The 22280-nt window shown below is 36.6% G+C and overlaps 1 protein-coding gene across 1 annotated transcript in view; it reads right to left on the bottom strand.

Annotated features, from left to right (window-relative positions):
* Positions 1 to 7200: 7200 nt before the first annotated feature.
* Positions 7201 to 22280, bottom strand: part of MSH2 (mutS homolog 2) — a 56998-nt gene continuing 41918 nt past the window's right edge. The window contains exons 9-16 of the mRNA XM_005864805.2: positions 20595 to 20718; positions 18725 to 18875; positions 18491 to 18588; positions 14888 to 15133; positions 13643 to 13847; positions 12307 to 12554; positions 10318 to 10493; positions 7201 to 7639 (exon numbers count right to left, since the gene is read on the bottom strand). Of these exons, the coding sequence (XP_005864867.1) occupies positions 7469 to 7639; positions 10318 to 10493; positions 12307 to 12554; positions 13643 to 13847; positions 14888 to 15133; positions 18491 to 18588; positions 18725 to 18875; positions 20595 to 20718 (1419 nt within the window). The 3' untranslated portion in view covers positions 7201 to 7468. The remainder of the gene's footprint in view (positions 7640 to 10317; positions 10494 to 12306; positions 12555 to 13642; positions 13848 to 14887; positions 15134 to 18490; positions 18589 to 18724; positions 18876 to 20594; positions 20719 to 22280) is intronic.

The raw sequence follows: 22280 nt of genomic DNA, 5'->3' as shown, positions 1-22280 counted from the left end.
GTGCACCAATTTTTGTGCATTGAGCTTCTAGTTTCATATAATCATGAATCATTAAATACCACCCCGGAGAACACAAAGTGGTGGCCCTTAGACAAAATCAGAACTGCAGACAATTTTCTTGGCCAGCAGTGTTTGTAAATTTTGAATGCTTTCAGATTAGGGCATTCACCTTAACCCCACTATTCTCTGTACCCCACATCTGCCTTGCCCTGGTGTGGCAATTTAGAACTCAAATAATCCAACCCCTTTAAATTACACAAGAGGGGTGAAAAATCCAAGTAGGGATAATTTCAAGACACCTGCTAAGCGGTAAAGCAAGGATGAACACAACTCAAACAGCCTTCCTGGTACACCACATTGCTGCCCACTTTAATCCACATGTCCAGGCCTGTGCAGACTCACCAAGCACATATTGAGTGATGGAGAAGACCCCCATGGTTATTCCCCATAGGCTGGCTAAAACATTCCTGGCTCAAGACAGAACAAAACATAACCTCAAAGTCAAGTGACCAGAAGATTGGAGTGCACCAGCTTTAGCATCTTCCTCCAAACACTGTTGACATTTAATTCTAACTCCTCATTTTCCAGGCTTCTGGCTGACCTCTATTTTCATTTAAACATAATCCTTTGTCCAAACACAGTGTGATGCAATCACTTGATTAGATGTCAGCACTTGGTGACTGGTGGACTTGTGAAACAATGCAGCTTCTTAATTGCTGTTTCCCAGGTGGGCAGCAGGGGCCCAGATGAATGCCTTGGTGCCCAGAGACAAGCCTTCCACAGGAGTGCCAGCTGCACCACACTCCCTTTACTTTCCTTAACTCCCATTGCATTGCCCACACCCCTCTTTTAGACTTATTTAGAAAGACTAATTTTATCACAAGTGTATATCTCAGATTCCTAACTGTATTTTAAGCTCTGAATGAAAAAAAAAAAAAAAAGACAACGCTCAGAGACAAGTTGCTGGGGATCAAATCCCAGCTCTGCCACTTACTGGCTGTGTGACCTGCGCAGGTTACTGAATCTGAACCTTGGGTTCTCATCTATGGAGCACAGATAATAGAAGTACGTACCTACCTTTTAGTATTAAGAGGAGGAGCCTTTTCAGAAGCTCCACACACTGCCTGGACCTTTTCAGATGCTCGGAAAGTATTTAATGTTGCCAGATTGTTCATGCACATTGTAATATTAAGGGTTCAATGTGGAAAGTCATTTTCATGATTGATTTGGCTGAGCCAGGTAATGTTTAGCAATAAAGCCTCATTATGTGAAGAAAAATGTTTAGCAATAAAACCTCATTAGGTGAAGAAAAATGGATAAAAGACATCTTGCTGGATGGATGATGTATATTAAAATTTCAGATCAGTTGCTGAACTAAAAATAGTTGTATTAGTTAGACTTAACTATACTTAATTTGGTTTTAAGCTATCTCCATTCAAAATTATTCATAATATTAAACTGATAATTATAACTGGTGTTAACAAAATTCCAGGATATAAACACAATAGTAATGCTATGTAATAAAAGCCCAATATGCTAAGTGTCTGGTCATCCATTCAACCAATCAAAGCATAATCTGTATATATAAAAGCCTAATATGCTAAGTGTCTGACCATTCGACTGTTCAACCAGTTGCTATGATGCACACTGACCACCAGGGGACAGATGCTCCAACCAGTAGGTTAGCTTGCTGCTGGGGTCCAGCTGATTGGGACTGTGCAAGACGGGCCGGACATACCCTGGAGTGCTCCTGCGGTCCCTCCCCAGCTGGCCAACCTCCCACGTCCCTCCCTGATTGTGCACCAGGGGGGTCCCTCGGCCTGGCGTGTGCCCTCTTGCAATTCAGGACCCCTCGGAGGATGTCGGAGAGCCAGTTTTGGCCCAATCCCACAGGCCAGGCTGAGGGACCCCACCGGTACACTAATTCATGCACCAGGCCTCTAGTAGTGTGATAATACAGGTTAATTGCTATGGTTGTAATTACTGGTTGATTCTGAACACCGAGAATTCATTGTCATTGTTCTTTTGTTAGAATAAGAAATTGGCCAGACAGAATTTTCCCTCCTTCTAAATTTAACCATTTCAGGGGGCTTGTAATTTCTTTTTACCTCTTGGAAGTGAACCAAAGACAGTGACAATGTAGTCTTCTATTCACCAAGGCTAAAAATAAGAGCAGGATGGTCCAGTGAAGGCCGCCAACATCCCAGACTGTTATGCCACTGCCGAATTTCCCAGATCACTGGGTGAAAGATGTGTGTGGGCACTTCTGTTTGGACAAACCACATGCCAAAGCAAAAATATGCCAACTTACATTGAATTTGGACCATGTTCTGAATGTTGTCTGACACCATGGACGCTCTGCTTCCAGGGAGGTAGGGAAGCTGCTGTGCAAAGGCCAGACAAGGGCTTCCCGTCCCCGGTCAGAGAACCAGAGACACTGCTATGGCAGTGAGACATTTTCTAGCTCAGCACTGCACCAGAATGCTCAGACATCGGAAAACTGGCAAAACAGGCAAGTTCTAAAGCAGCACAACCAGAGAAAGCAGCAGCTCTATATATCAAGGAGAATATGGAGAACAGGCAGAAAACTATTAAGTTGGGCTCCACTTCCAGTTTTAGTCTAAAAATGTGTGTATCATTCTGGGCATTTTCATCACCTTCCCTGGCCACTCTATCTCCTTAACCCAAGCACACTAGGAAGGCAGTACAAGGTCTTCTTTGTATATGAAAATTCCCTTTACTTATTTGTTTTCCCCATAAGCTGATTAACATTGTTTAGTTTATTTCAGACCAGGGACTGGTTTTTCTTCTGACTGATCTGCACACCGTTTTCTTCTGTGTATCCATTTTAATCAACAGAAAAACTAACAAGCTTAAAGAGCCACTCAGTACTGAATCAGCAGCTCATACCATATGCTGTGGGTAAAAACATACTTCCCAAAAAAGCTAAATGCAGAAAGACCAAGGATAGAAGATGCATTTAATACTCAAGAAGTCTAACAGGATGTGCTTAGTGTGTGGAACATTGAGAGTTGAAGGAGAAAATGTTATTTTTTTAATATAACCTAAAACATCTTTCTTCTGTTCTATTACAGAATATTTTAAGGAAAAAAAATTAAATTACCAAAATAATTGCATCTTGGATGGATTCTTGGTGCTTTTAAAAATACCAAAAAAAAGCCGTAGCTGATTTGGCTCAGTGGCTAGAGCGTTGGCCTGTGAACTGAAGGGTCCTGGGTTCAATTCCTGTCAAGGGCACATGCCCGGGTTGTGGGCTTGATCCCCAGTAGGGGGCGTGCAGGAGGCAACTGATCAATGATCCTCTCTCATCATTGAAGTTTCTCTCTCTCCCTCTCCCTTCCTTTCTGAAATCAATAACAAATATATACTTTTTAAAAAAGTATTTTCTCAGAAATGTGGTTGTTTGGCCAACAGATTTCATAATAAAGTATGGTTGAGTTAGAAACTTTTGGATATTAATATATTTGGTTTTATTCTGGTATTTTCCAAGTTCATGTTTGAGTGAAGAAAAAGAAACATTATAATTAAAATTTTAAAATCCAAACGTCTTTTGACAGATCAGCAATTAGTTTATCTTTTGCTTTACTTACATCCAACGCTCCAAAAGGAAGGAGACTTTAATTGACGGTCCAGTTGATTCATTAGCATATCCATGTAATAAGCACAGCTTACATCTGAAACATCGTAAACAGGTCTATTATGTGCTTTTCATTCTCAAAAAGATCTTAGAATTAAACACAAAGTCTCCTTGGGAGAAATGAATGTCACCTGATTTATCAGAACCCGATAGACATGATTTCTCAGAATCAACACCCTCTTCCTCCCTCCAATTCTGTAGCCCTCACAACTAAATCCATGGACTGACTGACCACCATTTTATACGTACTTTTGTGCAGCAGTCAAAAAACACTCCCTCACAGCTAACCAGATGACGAGTGTTGAAACTGCTTTTTTTAGTTATGTAAGTCTTTCACGCAAGCGACTAAATGACTGTAAACCAATAAAAATGTCCACATTTAAATTCTTTTTCTGTAAGTTTATCTTCTCCCCAAGCTTTTGGTATTCATAAAAGAAAAACTACTGTAACTCATTCTAATGATGTTTTAAAAAAGGGTATGATACAGTGTGGCTCAGAGGTTGAGCATCGACCTATGAACCAGAAAGTCATGGTTCGATTCCCAGTCAGGGCACATGCCAGGGATGTGGGCTCAATCCCCAGTGTGGAGTGTGCAGGAGGTAGCCGATCAATGATTCTCTCTCATCATTGATGTTTCTATCTCTCTCTCTCTCTCTGAAAGCAATAAAAAAAAATTTTTTTTAAGGGGGGCATGGTAAATTAAGATGAGCATTTTAAAGGGCTCATTGGTCTTAAATTTTCATGTTGTCATACCTAATTTTAAGTTCTTAAAACATAATTATATAGTTTTACAACAATTATAAAACAAGCACCTGTAAAACCACCCCTCAGGTCAAAACAGAATGCTCTAATGCTCTAGAACAGTAGTTCTCAACCTTCCTAACGCCGCTACCCTTTAATACAGTTCCTCATGTTGTGGTGACCCCCAATTTCATTGTTACAAATTGAACATAATTAAAGCATAGTGATTAATCACAAAACAATATGTAATTATATGTGTTTTCCGATGGTCTTAGGCGACCCCTGTGAAAGGGTCGTTCGACCCCCAAAGGGTTCGCGACCCACAGGTTGAGAACCGCTGCTCTAGAATCTCCCTCCCCATCCCTTAGACAACCCACTCATATGAATGGGACAAACTGTATCATTCCTTATCTGTCATTTGCTTAGTTTTTAAGATACCATCCATGTTGTTTTATGCAGCTATCATTCATTTTTCATAGCTAGGCTGTTCCCATTCTTATATATACATCATAGCACAATGTGTACAAGCACCTCTATAGAGTATGCACCTAGGAGCAGAATTGCTGGGTCATATGCATATTCTCAATTTTATTAGACTAGAGGCCCGGTGCACAAAAATTGGTGCACTGGGTGGGTGGTCTCTCAGCCAGGCCTGTGCCCTCACAGTCCAGGAGTCCTCAGGGGATGTCCTACTGACGGCTTAGCCCTGTGGGGAGTGGGCCTAGACCGCAGTCTGGCCTCCCTCTGCAGAAGGCGAGGAGGGGATCAGGGGGCGGTGCTGCCCCCCCATTCGTGCACAGGTAGGGTCCCTGGCCAGCGATCAGGGCCAATCTGTGGGACGACTGGGGTGATAGGCGGAGCGATCCAGGGGCCCCACCTTGGCTGGCCTGGCACTGCCTGCTCACCAGCCCTGCCCCCCACTGACTGGTTGTTCCTCCATTTGGTCAATTTGCATATTATGCTTTTATTATATAGGATTATTCCCACCAGCAGAGATGTCCCACATCCTCACCAACAGTTCGTGGACACACTTAAAATGATTGCAAATCTGGGCAGAGTCCTGAGGGGGAGCCAAGCATGGTTTTCATTTTTCTGACTGGTGATTAAATCTAAATGTATGAATCATTTAGATTTCCTCTTGGGTAAAGTGCCTGAACTTTTTGAAAAACAAGCTTTGAGATATAATTCACATAATATACACTGTACACATTTGAAGTGTAAGGTTCAATGACTTTTAGTTAGTATATGTACAGATATGTGCAAACATCAGCAGTCAATTTTAGAACATTTTTATCTCAAAAAGAAACCCCATACCCTTTAGCTATCACCTCCCTAGCCAGCCATCACCTGCCCAACAGCCCTCTGCACCTGTTCATCTACTTTGTTTCTGCACTTTCCCTATTTGGACTCTCACATGGATGGAATCATAAACAAACTCTTGTGACTGGCTTCTTCACTAATGTTTCCAAGGTTCATCTAAGTTGTAGCATGTATCAGTACTTCATGCCTATTTTAACAGAGAACATTCCATTGTATTGATATCCCACATTTTGCATATCTATTCCTGTCGGTAGACATTTGGGTTATATTCAATTTTTTTGCTATTATAATACTGCTATAAACATTTGTGTACAAGTTTTTGTGTGGACATGTTTTTCTTGATATACACCTAGGAATCGAAGTGCTGGATCATGATAACGTTTGAGGAAATGCCAAACTGTTTTCCAAAGCAACCGCAATATTTTACATTTCCACAAGCAGTGTGTGAGCTCCTTCTTCACATCCTCCTCAATACCTGTTCTCTGACTTTAGATATGCTAATGGGTACAAAGTGAGAGCGCACTGCAGTTTTGACTTGCATTTCCCTGATGACAATTTGCATATTTTCATGTGCTTATTAGCCATTTGTATATGTTTTGGAAAAGGACCTATTCAGATCCTTTGCTTTTTAACTGGTCTTTTTGTTATTGAGTTGTATTAAGACTCTCTAAAATTTTGTCAAGACTCTTAAGTGCCCATTTTCTTAGTGATTTTATAGGAATTCTTTATATAATTTGGATATAAATCCTGATATTTTATGTAATATGATATGTTCTCCCATTATGGATCTAGTCTTTTTTCACTTTGTGATGCCTTTTAATGAAAAGAAGTTCTTAATTTCAATATAGCTAAGTGTATCAAATTTTATGGTATTTGTGACTTAAATCTTTCACAAAGTCGAGGTCATAAAAATATTTTCCTGTATTACTTTCTATAGAATTTATAAAACTAAACATTATAAGCTTGGTAGTTTTGCCTTGTACATTTGGATCAAAAATTCACTGGAGTTGATTTTTAGATATGATCCAATTTCATTTTATTCCTACATGGATAAGCTATCATCCCTTCACCATTTATTATAAGACTGCCCTTTCCACCATATTCAGCAAGGCCAGTCACTAACCTGTAGAACAAGAGAAATAGATGGACTAAATCAGGGTTCCCAATACGAAAGATTTTGTTAAAATCCAGATTTTTAAGTCTCTCCACAGACTGGGGGTGGAGGAATGGCAGACAAGGCAGAGGATCACATCAGGACTCTGGATTTACAGTAAGTTCCCTAGCTAATGTGTATGCATCCAACCTGGCTCCTGCCAACAGACGGACACTCCGGGGAAATCACTGGAAAGGATTTCCTTGGTTTCTTCTGCTTTAAGATCCTTTACTTTTACAAAGTCTCTGGGCTATTTATTTCTTCCATATCATTTGGGAATAAAATATGCATAGAAGTCCTATTATAAAGAAATACAGTACACATCAAATTTCACAAACTACATAATTTTATTTATAAATTCAACATATTGTATACTATTACCCATGTCCCTTTAAGTATTCCTCAGTTACTTTTCAAAATAAAGATCTCTGAAAATGTACTCAGGTAGAGCAAAGTATTACTAAATATTTTATTAAGTTGGTATGCCATGGGCATCAATTGCCATCACTATGGAAAAAGGATTAATATAAAACAATATAAAAGTATTACAGACAACAGCTTATCGATATTATCTTCATTCCATTAGTGGGATTTTCTCACGTAGTAACCTTTATTCGTGAAATGATTTCATTTACAAACCCATTATTCTTTGCTATCACCTCAGCTTTCAGCTGTTTTAATTTCATTGTGATGTTTTCTTCTGACATTTCAATAAAAGGCATTTGCTTCACCTTGGATAAAAACTCTTGAATAATTTTTTCACCTTGCTGAAAAACATGGGAACGTTCCATTAGTCTTCAAAGTGTCTTTTCTAAAAGTCACATTCAATAATAATAAATTGCTTCATTAGACTTCTATATAAACATGACACTCAGTATTTAAAAAACATTCTTTACATTTTAAGTGCGCACTGTCTAGAACAGCCGTGGGCAAACTACGGCCCGCGGGCCGGATCCGGCCCGTTTGAAATGAATAAAACTAAAAAAAAAAAAGACCGTACCCTTTTATGTAATGATGTTTACTTTGAATTTATATTAGTTCACACAAACACTCCATCCATGCTTTTGTTCCGGCCCTCCGGTCCAGTTTAAGAACCCAATGTGGCCCTCGAGTCAAAAAGTTTGCCCACCCCTGGTCTAGAACATACTTGAATAAAATGAAAGTTAGGAATGCTGGGCAGTTGCAAATCTGTATATAATTTTTGACTCTCCAAAAACTTAACTACAGCCCTAGCTGGTTTGACTCAGTGGATAGAGCATTAGCCCGCAGACTGAAGGGTCCTGGGTTCAATTCTGGTCAAGGGCATATACCTTGATTGCAGCCTTGGTCCCAGTAGGGGGCGTGCAAGAGGCAGCTGATCGATGTTTCTCATCAATGTTTCTAACTCTCTATCCATCTCCCTTCCTCTCTGTAAAATCAATAAAATATATTTTAAAAAAACACACACACACTTAACTACAGATAGCCTGCTAGTTGACTGGAATCCTTACTGATAACAAAGACAGTCAATGAACACATACTGGTATTTTGTATGTTATGTGTATTATATACTATATTCCTAAAATAAGTTAGCTAAAGAAAATGTTAAGAAAGTCATGAAAAATATATTTGAAGTATTTATTGAAAAAGTCCACGTAAAAGTGCACCCTGTGCAAATTCAAACCCTGTTGTTCAATGGTGAATTATATAGCAAAATCCTTAGTTGACCATATTTCTTTATAGCAAGACATTACAAAGGATATTTCTTTTTAAACTTATTTTACTTCTCAGTTATTAACATTCTAAAGAATGCTTATTACTTGCCATATGACCTGTGGGCAAATTCTTTACCAACATCCCTCATCCATAAAATGAAGATAATACTACCAACCTCACAGGGCTGTTGTGAGAGTTAAAGTATTAATATGTTAAGGTGCAGAGCCTGGCAAAGGGTAAGCCCTACGTAAATGTTTATTATGATATACAAAGCAGCTCTGCTTTTCACATAGGAAGCCAGTTGGTAATAAGTACCTTAAAGGTGAAAGAAAGGTAGATATTGAAATGATAAGGGGAAAAAATACTTCTCTATTAATGAACAAGTGCACTTTTGTCTCCCTTTAGCTTAAACATTGTTCACAATACATTGTAATGATTATTATCAAAGAACATGACTTCTGTTCCAATTGGAAGCCGGGATTACATAAGGAGCCTACCTAATCCCAGATCACTCAGAGCTGTGGTGCTACCAATACCATTTCATATTCAGGATGGCATTTTCCATACTTAAAGCTACCAGAGTTAACAAGCTATAACACATTTCTCCTGATTACAGGTATAACACATGAAATCATACCTTTTAAGCTCAAAAACCATATACATCAGCAATTATGGTACCAATCAGCTATCCTTCAAGAACAACAAAAAATGCACTGGATAAAAGCTTAAAATGTGACAAGTTGTCACAACGTATACCACAGTACATGTTGCCAGAACCCAGCAGTAGTGAATTAAGATTATTTTGTTTCCATTGTTATAGAGAACTACTATTCCTTTAATTTTTAAAAACTACATTGGGCACAGGCTTGTTCCTTTCATATATATATATAAATCCTTCCTCAGCAGAGGATATTTTTTTCCATTGATTTTTTTTTTTTTAAAGAGTGGTAGGAAGAGAGGAGGGGAAAGAGAGAGGGAGGGAGCAGGGAGATGTGAGAGAGAAACATTGATTGGTTGCCTCTTGCACATTCCCCCATCCAGGACCAGGGATTGAACCTGCAACCCAGGTACGTGCCCTTTACTGTGCATCAAACCTAAGACCCTTCAGTGCACGGGCTGACACTCTAACCATTGAACCACACAGGCCAGGGCTAGGCGTGTACCTTTCTGTGTGAGCCTCTCAATTTCACCCATCACTCAGAGAAGGCCCATTTCTCCCATGAGAACGAACAGACTGCCCACAAAGAACTTCCACGAGTAAACATTTTTCATATGCCACTTTATTCTCTATGACTATGACATATTCATTGTTCTTATCTCTCCAACTATATTGTAAACAACTGGAGGACAAGAACTATTTTTACTTCGTTGGTATCATCTTAACTAAGCACTGAGTAAATATACAACTTATCTGGACTTGATATTCATTTATGAAGTATTCAAAGATCTGCTTGGACATCTATTAACTCCTCTGAATTACTTATTTTAAACCTAGACTAATAGTCCTATTCTCCTACTTTTTAAATCTGGTACCTAAATGTTATCTTTTGAGCATGCAGATGTTTATATAGTGCAGAAATCAAAATGATACAGAGAATTCTTTGCGATGCAAAGAAATGTAAGTGAACGTCAATAATGAATGATCAGTAAATACACATTACAATCATATAGGGAAAAAGTAACTCATCTTGGTGACCTGATCTATGTAACAATACAGAGGTTAAATAACTACAGAATCAATCTCACAAACCTCTCTTTCCAGATGGCACCTCTTTGCTGCTGGTTCCATTTCATCACTTTCTTGTGATGCTCCGATATTCTGAAACTCCTCTAGTTCAAGGGCCTTCTGTTTAGCACACTCTATTACATGCCTAGGAAAATTAGCAAGCTCTGCAACGTGAATCCCAAAACTTTGATCACAGACACCTACAAGAAAGTGGGAAGGGGAGTGTGGAGAGAGGGACAGAGTAGGAAGAGACAGCAATTTATGTAAATGGAACTTATCCTTCTTACCTTATCATTAGAAAAGTCAATTTTGTATTATTTCAAACACATTAGCCAAATGTTTCATAGTAATGGAGATAAAGGCATTTTAATTAAGCCTCCAGTGAAAAGTGATTATGACTTGGCACAGTACTATATTTTATCCTTGACAAATGTAGCAGAAAAATAAAAATAGCAGAGAAAAGGCTTGACAGATAATCCTCAAAGGCCTAGACAAATATCTGAATTCTGAAGAAAATTAATCAAGTCTATCTCTCTGAGGTTTTCTCATTTCATAAGGGAGAAATTAAAGTACTAAGAAAAATAAATAAATGTAAAAGTGTCACTAATTAAGAGGAGCATTTAATTCAAAATATACTGACTATTAGTGAATGGTCTAGCCTCTGAATCTGCCTACATCAATTTCTAGAAATGGTGACTCCAGAAAACTGGCTGGATAAATAAATTTAAAAAGAACAGTAAAAGTAAATTTAAATATTTACAATACTTTTCTTAGAAAAGTTACTTACCATTTTATATAATCTCATTCTGATTCTAAACTACTACAAACAAATGACAATGGAATTCTTGGACCCAAATCATTAGTAAATTTACAGACTAGGTAGATGATCTTCATTTCTATTTGCAGAAAATAAACTGACTCAAGGTATTCCTTCCAAATGTTTAATACACATGATGCTCGCAGTTATTAAGAGGCTTTCATTTTTGCCTCAATTATATACCAATTGTAAATTACTGGGGGGCCTACATATATATCCCATGCATTCCTGAGCTGGGACTAAGAAAAACAAGTAAAAACAAAATAGGAGCATATGTTCATAAGCATCCACAGTGAAGGAAAAACTTACTCCTATCTTCTCTGTACTTTATCTGTGTTTTTAAAAAATGTTCTGAACCCATTTCTATTTCACCCAAAACATAATAATTTAAAAGCAAAACCTCAACTTTATGTGAAATGCCAGGACCAACTAAAAGTATCTATATTTTATGTTGATAATAATAATGCAAACACAGAACTCAAAAGAATTCCTACTGAAGCATAAATAACAAAGGATAAAATAACCAAAACTAATTATCTCACTTATGTGCAACCTACTGATGCAGAAAAACATGTTCATGGAAAATCAGAAAGCCATCTGAACAAGTTATTCTGATGAGTGGTGAAATGTTTAAGTAATAAAAGCTATACAGCACATCAACCGCATGAACTCAGTAATCTGATTAGCTGCTAGAGACCCATGAATGACAAGCTTTCCTGAAAGGATGAAATGCCAACAAATAACTCATTCCTTATGTGACAACTACAAACAATTTCAGGAATTCTGGAACCCCCAGCTTTAAATGAACCTGTTTATGTAATATACCATTACATAACCTAATGAGATAATCATAATAAATAGTTTATTAAACAGTAAAAGCTAGAGCCTTGGAACTTCAGAGCTTATTGTTACTAATGTGACTGCATGGGAGGCAGTATAAAATTCCTCTGTGATGATGTTAAAGAGTATAAATTATTCTTTATGTGATTGTTTTAGAATGAGTGATCCTACTATAAGACACAGAAACAGAGATGATGTACCATGTCTCAGCTCCCAGAGTGTGAATTAAGAGATAAATGTGTTCTGTAAAAATGTCAATAATTCATACTAACTTAGAACAAGACAATTACTGACAATTTCAAGCAAGTTTCCCACTGTCACACTCTGAATTCTCAGTATACCAGTGGTCTACTCACCTTTCTTCACCTGATAAAGCATAGTTAAGGTTTCTTCAGTAGTTAGTGCTGTGACATGTAGATTATTAACAGTTGGTATCTGGTTGGCCAAGGCAGTAAGTTCATGAAAATGGGTTGCAAACATGCAAAAAGCACCGATTTTTGTTGCAATGTACTCTGATATAGCCCATGCTAACCCAAATCCATCATAGGTAGAGGTTCCTCTTCCCAATTCATCTATAATTATTAAAGAATCTTTGGTTGCAGACCTGAAACACAAAATTATGGGAAAATTTCCCAAAAATAATAATGCAAGAAAACAAAAGATATGCCACAAACAACAGATTCATTATTTTAATGTTAAAATTTTCAACGAAGTCAATAAAAAGCACTAAACTTTAGGAGAAAAAATGGGCATGGATATGAACAATGGGTAGAAGAAGAAACAAGGTGAATAAATCAAATCAACCAAGATTTAAAATTAGTAATAATTCCAGCCCTGGCTGGGTAGTTCAGTTGGTTAGAACGTCATCCTGATACACCAAGGTTGTGGGTATGATCTCCGATCAGAACACATACAAGATTCAACCAAGGAATGCATAAGTAGAACAACAAATTCATGTTTCTCTCTCGCGCTAATCAGTAAGTAAAAATTTAAAAAAATAATAACACTACATGACGATGGAACAAGGGTATAATAATATGAACAGTGAGTGGGTCACACGGCTGATGGTCAAGAAAATTTGTGTGCCTGCCACAATACTACCAAATGTAAGGAGGGGAATTTTTTAAAAATTATAATCAACACAATTTACTAAGGACACCAAAACTCAAAGGGCCTAATGCCCTCCTGTCTTTAAAGAAGCTCCTGAAAAGTGAAATAAAAACAAGAGATTTCAGTAACCTCTAAAATAAAAACTTAATAAATTTCAGACATGACAGAGTTCAGTGAGGAAATAGCCAAGACCTTAGGTTCATGTTGGGGGGGGGGGGGGGGGGGGGAGAATCACTGAAGAAGTAGAATTTCTATCATTAGGGCCTGTAAAGCTTGGAAAGGACTTGGGCAAAGGGCAAGGAGGAACATTCCAGGCAGTGTGAACAGTGCAGGAAAGCATGGTAGTGGGGAAATATAAGGTGAACAACTACCAGAAACCTTAAGAAGACACCTTTAAAAATCAAAGCTTTCCACAACTATCACCAATCACTGTTTTAAGATAATATAAAGTACAAAAAGCTCACAACAAACAGTTACACTAGATAAAAGTCCTCAGATGTTTTACAGGTGAATCTGCAAATGTACTTCTCATAGGACAGAGACATTCATTTCCATTTTTAGGGGACTGGGAAATGCACTCACCTGAGAATAGAAGCAGTTTCTAACATTTCAGCCATGAAGGTGGAGACTCCTTTCAATTGACTGTCACCAGCCCCTACCCGAGCCAAGATACAGTCCACAATGGACACTTCTGCCGACTCACATGGCACAAAACACCCAATTTGGGCCATGAGAACTATTACCCCGGTTTGGCGAATATATGTTGATTTACCTCCCATATTGGGGCCTATAAAACACATTATATTGAAAAGCAAAATTAATTTATTTCTAATAAACTGACGTAGTCGGTAATGCTATTTTCCCTTCAGACAAACCTATATTGCTCCTTTCATAGAGAGGACCCATAAAAAATATACCTTACCTATAATACCTATAATTTGATTATGGCCTAGAAAGATCACACAGACATTTTCCCACAGCTCATAGAGCTGCCTGCAGAATAATTTTATGACATCCAGAAAAGTAGTACAGGCCCAACTGACTTAACACTGTAACTCATTAATAAATGGGCCTTTAGTGAATGGATCAGTATGGTCAAATCCTTCAACCACTTAAAAACCACACTAAAGCCCTAAGACATGACCCTGCAATTTTGGAAAATGCACAATTTACATATCTGGGTTAGATTATATAAACAACTTGAAAATCCATTTGGGGAAATAGAACACATTTGCCCAAAGACTCCTTACTCCCTCACTTTTGTTTTTTTGGAATCTGGATAAGATCTCTCAAAACATTTTAGTTTGAGACATGCTACATTATTTTCCTTAGTGCCATGGCTTTAAAAGAACTGCTATCCTGGTGTGGGCTAGAAGGGGACAATGGGAGAAAAAAAAGAGGGACATCTGTAATACTTTCAACAATAAATATTTTTTAAGAAATTAAAAATAAAAGTACTGCTACCCTTAACTGAGGTCATTCCAGCAGCCAGTTCTGCTTGATTTTCAATGACCTCACTACTGAAAGGTCTGGCACAGAAGTAAGCATTGAGGAAGAAGGGGTGTTCATTTTTAAATGCCCTGAACTCCTAAAACAGAAGTTTCTTATAAATACAGTATTTTCTCAAAAGCCTTTACGCCCTCTCCCAAATCTTCCCACTAATTCAAATACAAATATATTACTCATTAATATGAATAACATGTTCTTAAAATTTCAAAAATTTGGATTTTCTTCATCAATTTTAAGCATATTTTTCACCCCAACATTAAAAAAAGAAACATTACCCCAAATAACCCATAAACAAGGTGTTGGTTGTTTTTTTTTTACCAGTAATGATATGAAACATCTGTTTATCTTTTTCAAAGTGAACATCATTGGGAATAAATGCAACTTCATCTTGAACTTCAACACAAGCATGTCTGGATGCTTTCAAAATAATTCTTCCTTGTCCTTTCTCCAAAATGACCGGTCGTACATATGGAACTGGCGCTCCATTTGATACATGAGCAAAGCTGACAACAGCATCTAGCTGAGCTAACACATCATTGAATGTCTGCATTGGTTCTACATAGCCTATATAAAAACAGAAAATGTGCACAGGAACATTGAATAATAAAAAAATACATAATAAGCAGCTATAAGAATAAATTTAACTTCCCCATTTGGGAATTCAAACTCTAATTTCCTAATTTATACACTTTTTAAAAATTAATAGAAGTTTGCCACAACTAAACTTGAAAGTAACACCTAAAACTCAACATGGTAAAATGTGTTACTATATCTTCCCCCACTATGAACAGATTTCAAAAATACAAAGAGTATGATGCCCCCTTGCCAAAATCCATTAAAATATAAAAGCACACAGCTGTTTAGAAATGAGGTAGATTAAGAAAAAACTATCATAATTTACTGGTAAGAAAGAAAAGCAGGGTACAGTAATATTTGAGTCATAGCTGCACTTTTAAGACACACTTTTCTTGTAAAATTAAGAGTCTGAAACCAGAATGGCATTTCATAATTATAAGAAACATGCAATCAACAGGTAATAAGATATAATGTGACCATCAAGGTCTGTGCATGTAAGACCTGTCTGTCAGGCTTTTATTTCAGATTGTCCCCCCATCAGCATCACATACAATTAAATTTTAGTATAAATGTAGATCCATAATTGTCACTTAAAATACTTTCAACAAGATGCTAGTCTGCTAGAGCATTAAAACTAAAAGCTGATAAATAGAAGGATATCATTGCCCTTTAGTAACAGTAGATATGTTTCTTGGCTTCACTCAAATATTCATTTCATAAAATATGATTTTGCCTCTTGAAAACTTGTAAATAAAACTCTGCCTCTATTTAACAGTTCTTGTTTGATGCTGAACACCAATCTGACCTGATGGGCTTAAGGAACCTCACATTATAAACAAAAGCAGATCAGAGACCTGTTTTATGCTTATGGGTGAAGAGAATTGAGATCCACTAAATAGATAAGACCTAAGTTTTTTATGGTAGTGATGTCTGGGTTGAAACTCTCAGTATTTCCTTAGAATTATTTTTATTCCATAGAGAATAAAATCTTAATATATGAAAAAAAAAGACAAACTTAAAAGCTATTATGTACATTAAAAAGTCCCTAATACATGCTAGGTAAAGCATGTTTAGCCAATAATAATGGTTAAGATTTCAGAATAGATTCTAAAATTTTAATAGGTTGGAGGGGTTGTTTAACAGATCCACATGTCACATAGACCTGCCATACAGACATCAATGTGTCAAAAGCTTTAAGGAACATTCAAGAGAATAATGTTCAATTTTTTTTATAAGAACACAAAATTACGAGTATTCAAATGGCAGGAAATTTGACTCATCTTTGATACCTTTGTTCCCCATAAAAGTGATACAATTAACACAAACGGGCCCTGAAGAGTTCACATTACCCTATCAAGTAGCAAATAGGAACCTCTGAGAATTACTTAAACATTAGTTGAGTACTTACTACAATTACTTTAAAAGTCATAAAACTTCTAATAGATCAGTAAGAATAGGTTTATAATAAAAAAGAAAACCAAAGGCCTCTTAATTAACAGTCCATACTCAGTATCTCACTTCATCTGGCTCTTAACCATACCATCTTTTCTGGTTTAATAGCAAGTTAGAAAACTACAAAAAGGATCCACTACCTTTCAAAATAAAAATTTCAAATGTATGGTAGACCAAAAAGAGGTTTCACTTAAATTCAAGGTAACTCCAAATAAAACACTTTCAATTTAAAAATACTAAAATCTAGCCATTTTAACCTACTAGGTGCTTAATGAATATTAGTTAATATTGGTTTATGAGGAAGACTGTTTGTATATAGTATTTAGAGGGTTCTTAAAAATGCAATCTAAGCTAAGAAACATAATCCAACAAGATTATCATGGTACAGTTATCTGATACCACCAAGCAAAAATAATCTTTCTAAATTTCCTTCATCTCAAAACCAATCAAGTGTATTAAAACCTTTAAATTTTGTTTCTGATTTACTATGAAAATTCACAATAGTAAAACAATTTGCAGAATTATACATGCTCATCATTTTAAAATTACTTTTACCCCTAAATAATTCAGCATACATATCCTGAGAACAAGGACATTCTTCTACCTAATCATAATACACATCCACAAACTGCAACACCAATACCATTATAATCTGACTAGAGGCCCAGTGCACGAAATTCATGAACAGGTAGGGTCTCTAGGCCTGGCCGGCGATCAGAGCCAGTTTCCCCGCCTCCCTGCCTCCCACGTTCTCTCACTCCCTCAGCGCCCCGCTGCCGCTGCTGGTCGCCTGCCATGTTCCGCACCGCCCACTGGTGGTCAGCGCACATAATAGCAAGCAATAGAACTCCCGGTCGAACTCCCGAGGGGACACTTTGCATATTAGCCTTAAATATATATAGATATTAAACTTAGCCAATTTGTTCCAATAGTGTACTTTATCACTATTCTCCAACAACCACTAATCCTTGATCCAATCAAGTTTCATCCACTGCATTTGACTATCCTGTCTCTTTAAGTCTCCTTTAATCTAAAACAGATCCTGTCCATTCTTCTTTTTTGTTTCCATGATGCTGACATTTTTAAATAGGTCAGGCCCTAAAAAGAAGTGTGCCACAATCTAAATTTACCTTTTTTTCTTCTTACTTATAATCAAGTTAAATGTTTTGTCAAGATTACATAGATTATATTGTGTCCTTCCCTCTGCATCCCATCAGGAAATATATGTCACTTGTCCCATTACTAGTGATGCCAACTTTGATCACTTAGCTTAAGCATTTCTTTGGTATATTTTTGCAAGGCACAATTAAGGTTATAAGCAATATCCACATGATGATAGGCAAAGCCTTCCAGCTTAATTAACATATCCCCACCTACTGTGTTAAACATACATTCATTTCATGCTAAGGGCAATACCATGATGTTAAGGCATTCTGTCCCTTCAATTATAAAACATTCACCTCAAACGATGCCTCTAGAATGAACTCTGAAAATCTATAAATGGCACACAGAACTTAAAAGGGCTTGCTTGCCTCATGTATAACTTTTATTTTCAGTGATATTTATTTCCATAACCTAGAGCATGAGCCCATAGATTATTAATAGTCCTTGGTGTTTCTTCCCCTTATTACTACAGCTAAGTTTTGTGCTTTTTTGCACATCTTTGTTTTTCAGGGTATTCCCATTCCTCAGCCTGCACTAGCTTATCTTCCCATGTACCAGAGTAATTTCCAGTTACTTTTCCTACCACAATACAGCATACATTATTTGGTAGGTAGCCTAACATAATTAACAGTCTAATAACTTTTTAAAAGACCACTCTTGAAACATCCTGATGTTTTCCTATGATCAAAAAAACAGGTCATATTCAGAATCTTTTGGTTCTATTATTACCTGAAGAAATATTGACAATTTCTTTAACAATGGCATCCTGGGCTTCTTGGTACTCATTTTTGTTTTTGGTATAATCTTCATTAAGAGAAGTCAATACACTGCAAATCAAGGTAATGGTATTATTTTAAAAAATGAAAACATCTACTGAAAGTAATGGGCACTACATTTCATCAGAGAATAATTTAGTTCTATGGTACTACTGAAGGCTTAACAATATGATACAGGCTTACAAACCTATTGGTAAATTTAACACCATTTTTCTGGATATCTACGGTACTGAAGTTTTTGTTGTTACGAAGGACTTTTTCTTCTTTACACGTAACGCGAAAATAATATCCAAACTGTGAATTTGAATCCAGTTTAATCTGTTTGCCAGATTCCAAACCTTTATGTTAAGAAAAAAAAAAAGTTTGTCAACAGCCATTTTCCATGTAGATGTTTAAAATAATTAAATCTAAAGAGTAAAAAGCATACTTTTATTACATGATAGGTACTGAAAATTATTAATGTTATCTAGTTAGGAACGATACAAGTCCTACTTCACTTTACACAAAAATCTACACAAATTAAGGATATAAATAAACCCTTAAAGTCCCTTATAAATGTTGCTTCCGAAGTGGAAGCACTTTCTGGGTAAACCCAACCTAGGAAGCAGAGCACCAGCAGTGGGCAGCACACACTGCTCTAGACGCTGGGGGCATGAAGGTGAGTACAATAAACCCTGCCCTTGAGGAGTTCTGTATGAGGGTTCTTTAGTTATTAACCAAAGCATTTCGTGAGGAGATAGAGCACATTAAACTGAACAAATACACTTTCCAAACAAAAACTGGTGACTCTGACAATGAAATTCTAGAAAAATTAGGACAAATGTTTTTTGTTAAGTGTAGGAAACTTTACAAAACAAGCAATGATAGATTAGCTAGACTTCATGCAACAAAGATTTTTGAGTTTAAGTCTGTCCTCTCATAATCTCACTTATCAATGTGATCTTTAGACCACAAACTAGAAGACAGAGATAGTAACTACCAATTTATTTGCTGAAGCATGGCTATCAAATATTGTTAGCAGCCAACAACTACAGACAGATCTCACTTGACTGGGGAGCAAAGGGACTGTAGATAACTATGACATGAGGGGGTAAATTTTAATATTCTTCAAAGGAAAAGATTCTTGACTCTAGGATCCAGTCCTTATCTTTTCAATATGAAGATACTAGAGGCCCGGTACACGAATTCGTACACGAATTCATGCACGAATTCATGCACGGGTGGGGTCCCTTGGCCTGGCCAGCGATCGGGGCCGGGGGAGGGACCAAGAGAGGTTGGCCGGCCACAGGAAGTTAGCTGTGGGAGCACAATGACCACCTGCGTTGAGCATCTGCCCCCTGGTGGTCAGTGCGAGTCATAGTGACTGGTCAATCAGCAGTTCAGTCAGCCGGTTGCTTAGGCTTTTATATATATAGATAGATGGCATATTTCTGGAAAGATGTTCCATACCTTTTAGATTCTCCAAAAGTTTAAGTATTTTAAGTACTACTGCCCTGAGGGGTCTTACAGTTTGAATGCTAAGATTCATTTATTCATTCAGCACACATGTGAGTGATGCTCAGAACAAAGAGGTTTACAAATTTAGAACAAAAACAGTGTGAATAGTGTGAGACTAATTAGGGAATTAATCTAGTTTGCAGGCAGACATTTTAAAAATTGATATTAATGAAGTGCTTAAGAACCCCATAGCCAAATCAATGAACTATTTCTAGCAGAATTAGGCTTATAGAGGAGGTGACATTTAAAACTGGTCTTATTTAAAAGACATGATGCAAGGACCTGTTGGGTGATTTGTTTGGCAGGAATGGGGAGTCATGCTAGGATTTGAGGGTGTTAGTAAGAAATGAGTCTGGAAGATGAGTCAGGTAAGGCTTTGAATGTAAAGTACCCTGTGTGCCAACTATAAGTGTTTGTAATTTTATTCTGTAGAAAAAGGGTCTGGCACATTAAACAAGAAATTGGCACAATCAAGTGTGTCTTCTAGGAAAGTAATTCTGACACCAGTGGATATTATGTAGACAAAAGAATTATTCAAACCTCGAACAGCCCACTCTTACCTAGATCTCTAGCTGTACTTACTAATGTTGATTGCATCTTCTTTTCTAAACCATCCATTATTTCTCTTAATTCACTCAGATTAGGATCAAATGAAGGCTTTACAAGGAATTCGTGGTTTTCCACCTATAGGGAGAACAAAGAGTGGTTACATTTTAAAGATGGAAGTCATGAAGGAAGTATGTTCTTTTGCTTATTTATTAGATTTCATGTTTTGAGTTAAATAATTCACTACCCATAAGTGACTCAGTCACAACTATAAGAAGCTTCTATTTATCAAGAGATATAAAGTTCTGTTTATTAGCAGCTTAGAGTTCTAGATGTACAAAATTATCCTTGTGAAACAGACATAGTACTATTGATGCATATGTCACCAATAGTATTATTTTTATTTACATTTCCCTTAAACAACGTTCAAAACATTTTTCCTAAATATTACTAAAGAATGCTCAATGTTCTAAGCTTATAACAGAACATTTAGTTTTTGCCCAAACCAAGGATCCACCTTAGGAATCTCAAAAAGTTAGCTCTAAAAAAAATCAAAACAAAAAAAACTATAGAATTTTATTTCTTCAAACTGAAAGTTCATCAAAATCTCATAATTTAAAAACATACTCTTAAGTACTTTGTTTCCCTAATTTCTTACCAATAATAACCAGCAAGAAATCATGATGAAAAGTAGATCTCACAATAAACACACAAAATATTTAGGAACAAAGTCTTAATAAGATTTTTATAAAGATACCTGCCTATTAGAAGATTTAAGAACTGATAAATGACAAGGCAGACTCTGAAAAGAAAACTAAATCAAATGTTAAGATCTACTCATTCCTATATAACTGCCCAATATGAATCTTTTTGAAAGAAAACAAAATGACTAAAATTTAAAGACAAAATTATGAAAAAATATTTTTAAAAAATAAAACCTATTCTGATAGGTATTAATAACTATGAAAAAGAATTATATATAAAAGCATAATATAAGAGTTAGGCCTGGCCAGTGTGGTTCAGTTGGTTGAGCACTGTCCGATGCACCAAGAGGTTGCTGGTTCAATTGCTGGTCAGGGCACATACCCGGGGTTGCCAGCTTGACCCCCAGTAGGGGATGCGCAGGAGGCAGGCAATCGATGTTTCTCTCTCTCTCTCCCCTCTCCTATCTCTCTTGAAAAGAAAATCAATTAAAAATAAAAACATTTATTAAATAACTTTCTCAATTTAAACCAACAAAATGAAAAATATATTTAATTATATAGTATTAAAATTTAAGTGTTTTTAAAGCTAACTTTTAAAAAGACAAAACATTTGTTAAAATAAAAGCTTTGCAAAATATAAAAGTATAAAGATTAATATTTTCTTTTATAACAGCACTTATTTGCATATATGAGAAAAACAGCAAGGTCATTAAATGGGCAAGTATGACATACAACTCATGGATGAGGAAATAGATAGTAAACAAAACCAAAAGAAAATGGTAAAGCGCCATAATGATAAAATGAATATTTAAGCAACCTTAAGATATTATTCTACAGCTTTGTTTTAAAGAAAAAAAGACCCCACCACCAAATACTAATGAGGCTACAGTGCAATTAATGCACTCATTTCTAGTGAAAATATAAGTTAGTATAACCTTAAAAAAAGCAATGCAACAAGACTCAGAGATTTTTGTTATACTCTTTGGCATAGCAATT

The sequence above is a fragment of the Myotis brandtii genome, unplaced genomic scaffold, assembly GCF_000412655.1.
Source record: "Myotis brandtii unplaced genomic scaffold, ASM41265v1 scaffold191, whole genome shotgun sequence".
Classification (NCBI taxonomy): domain Eukaryota; kingdom Metazoa; phylum Chordata; class Mammalia; order Chiroptera; family Vespertilionidae; genus Myotis; species Myotis brandtii.
Note: the sequence above shows the minus strand (reverse complement) of the source record. Positions and strands in the feature narration are given on the sequence as shown.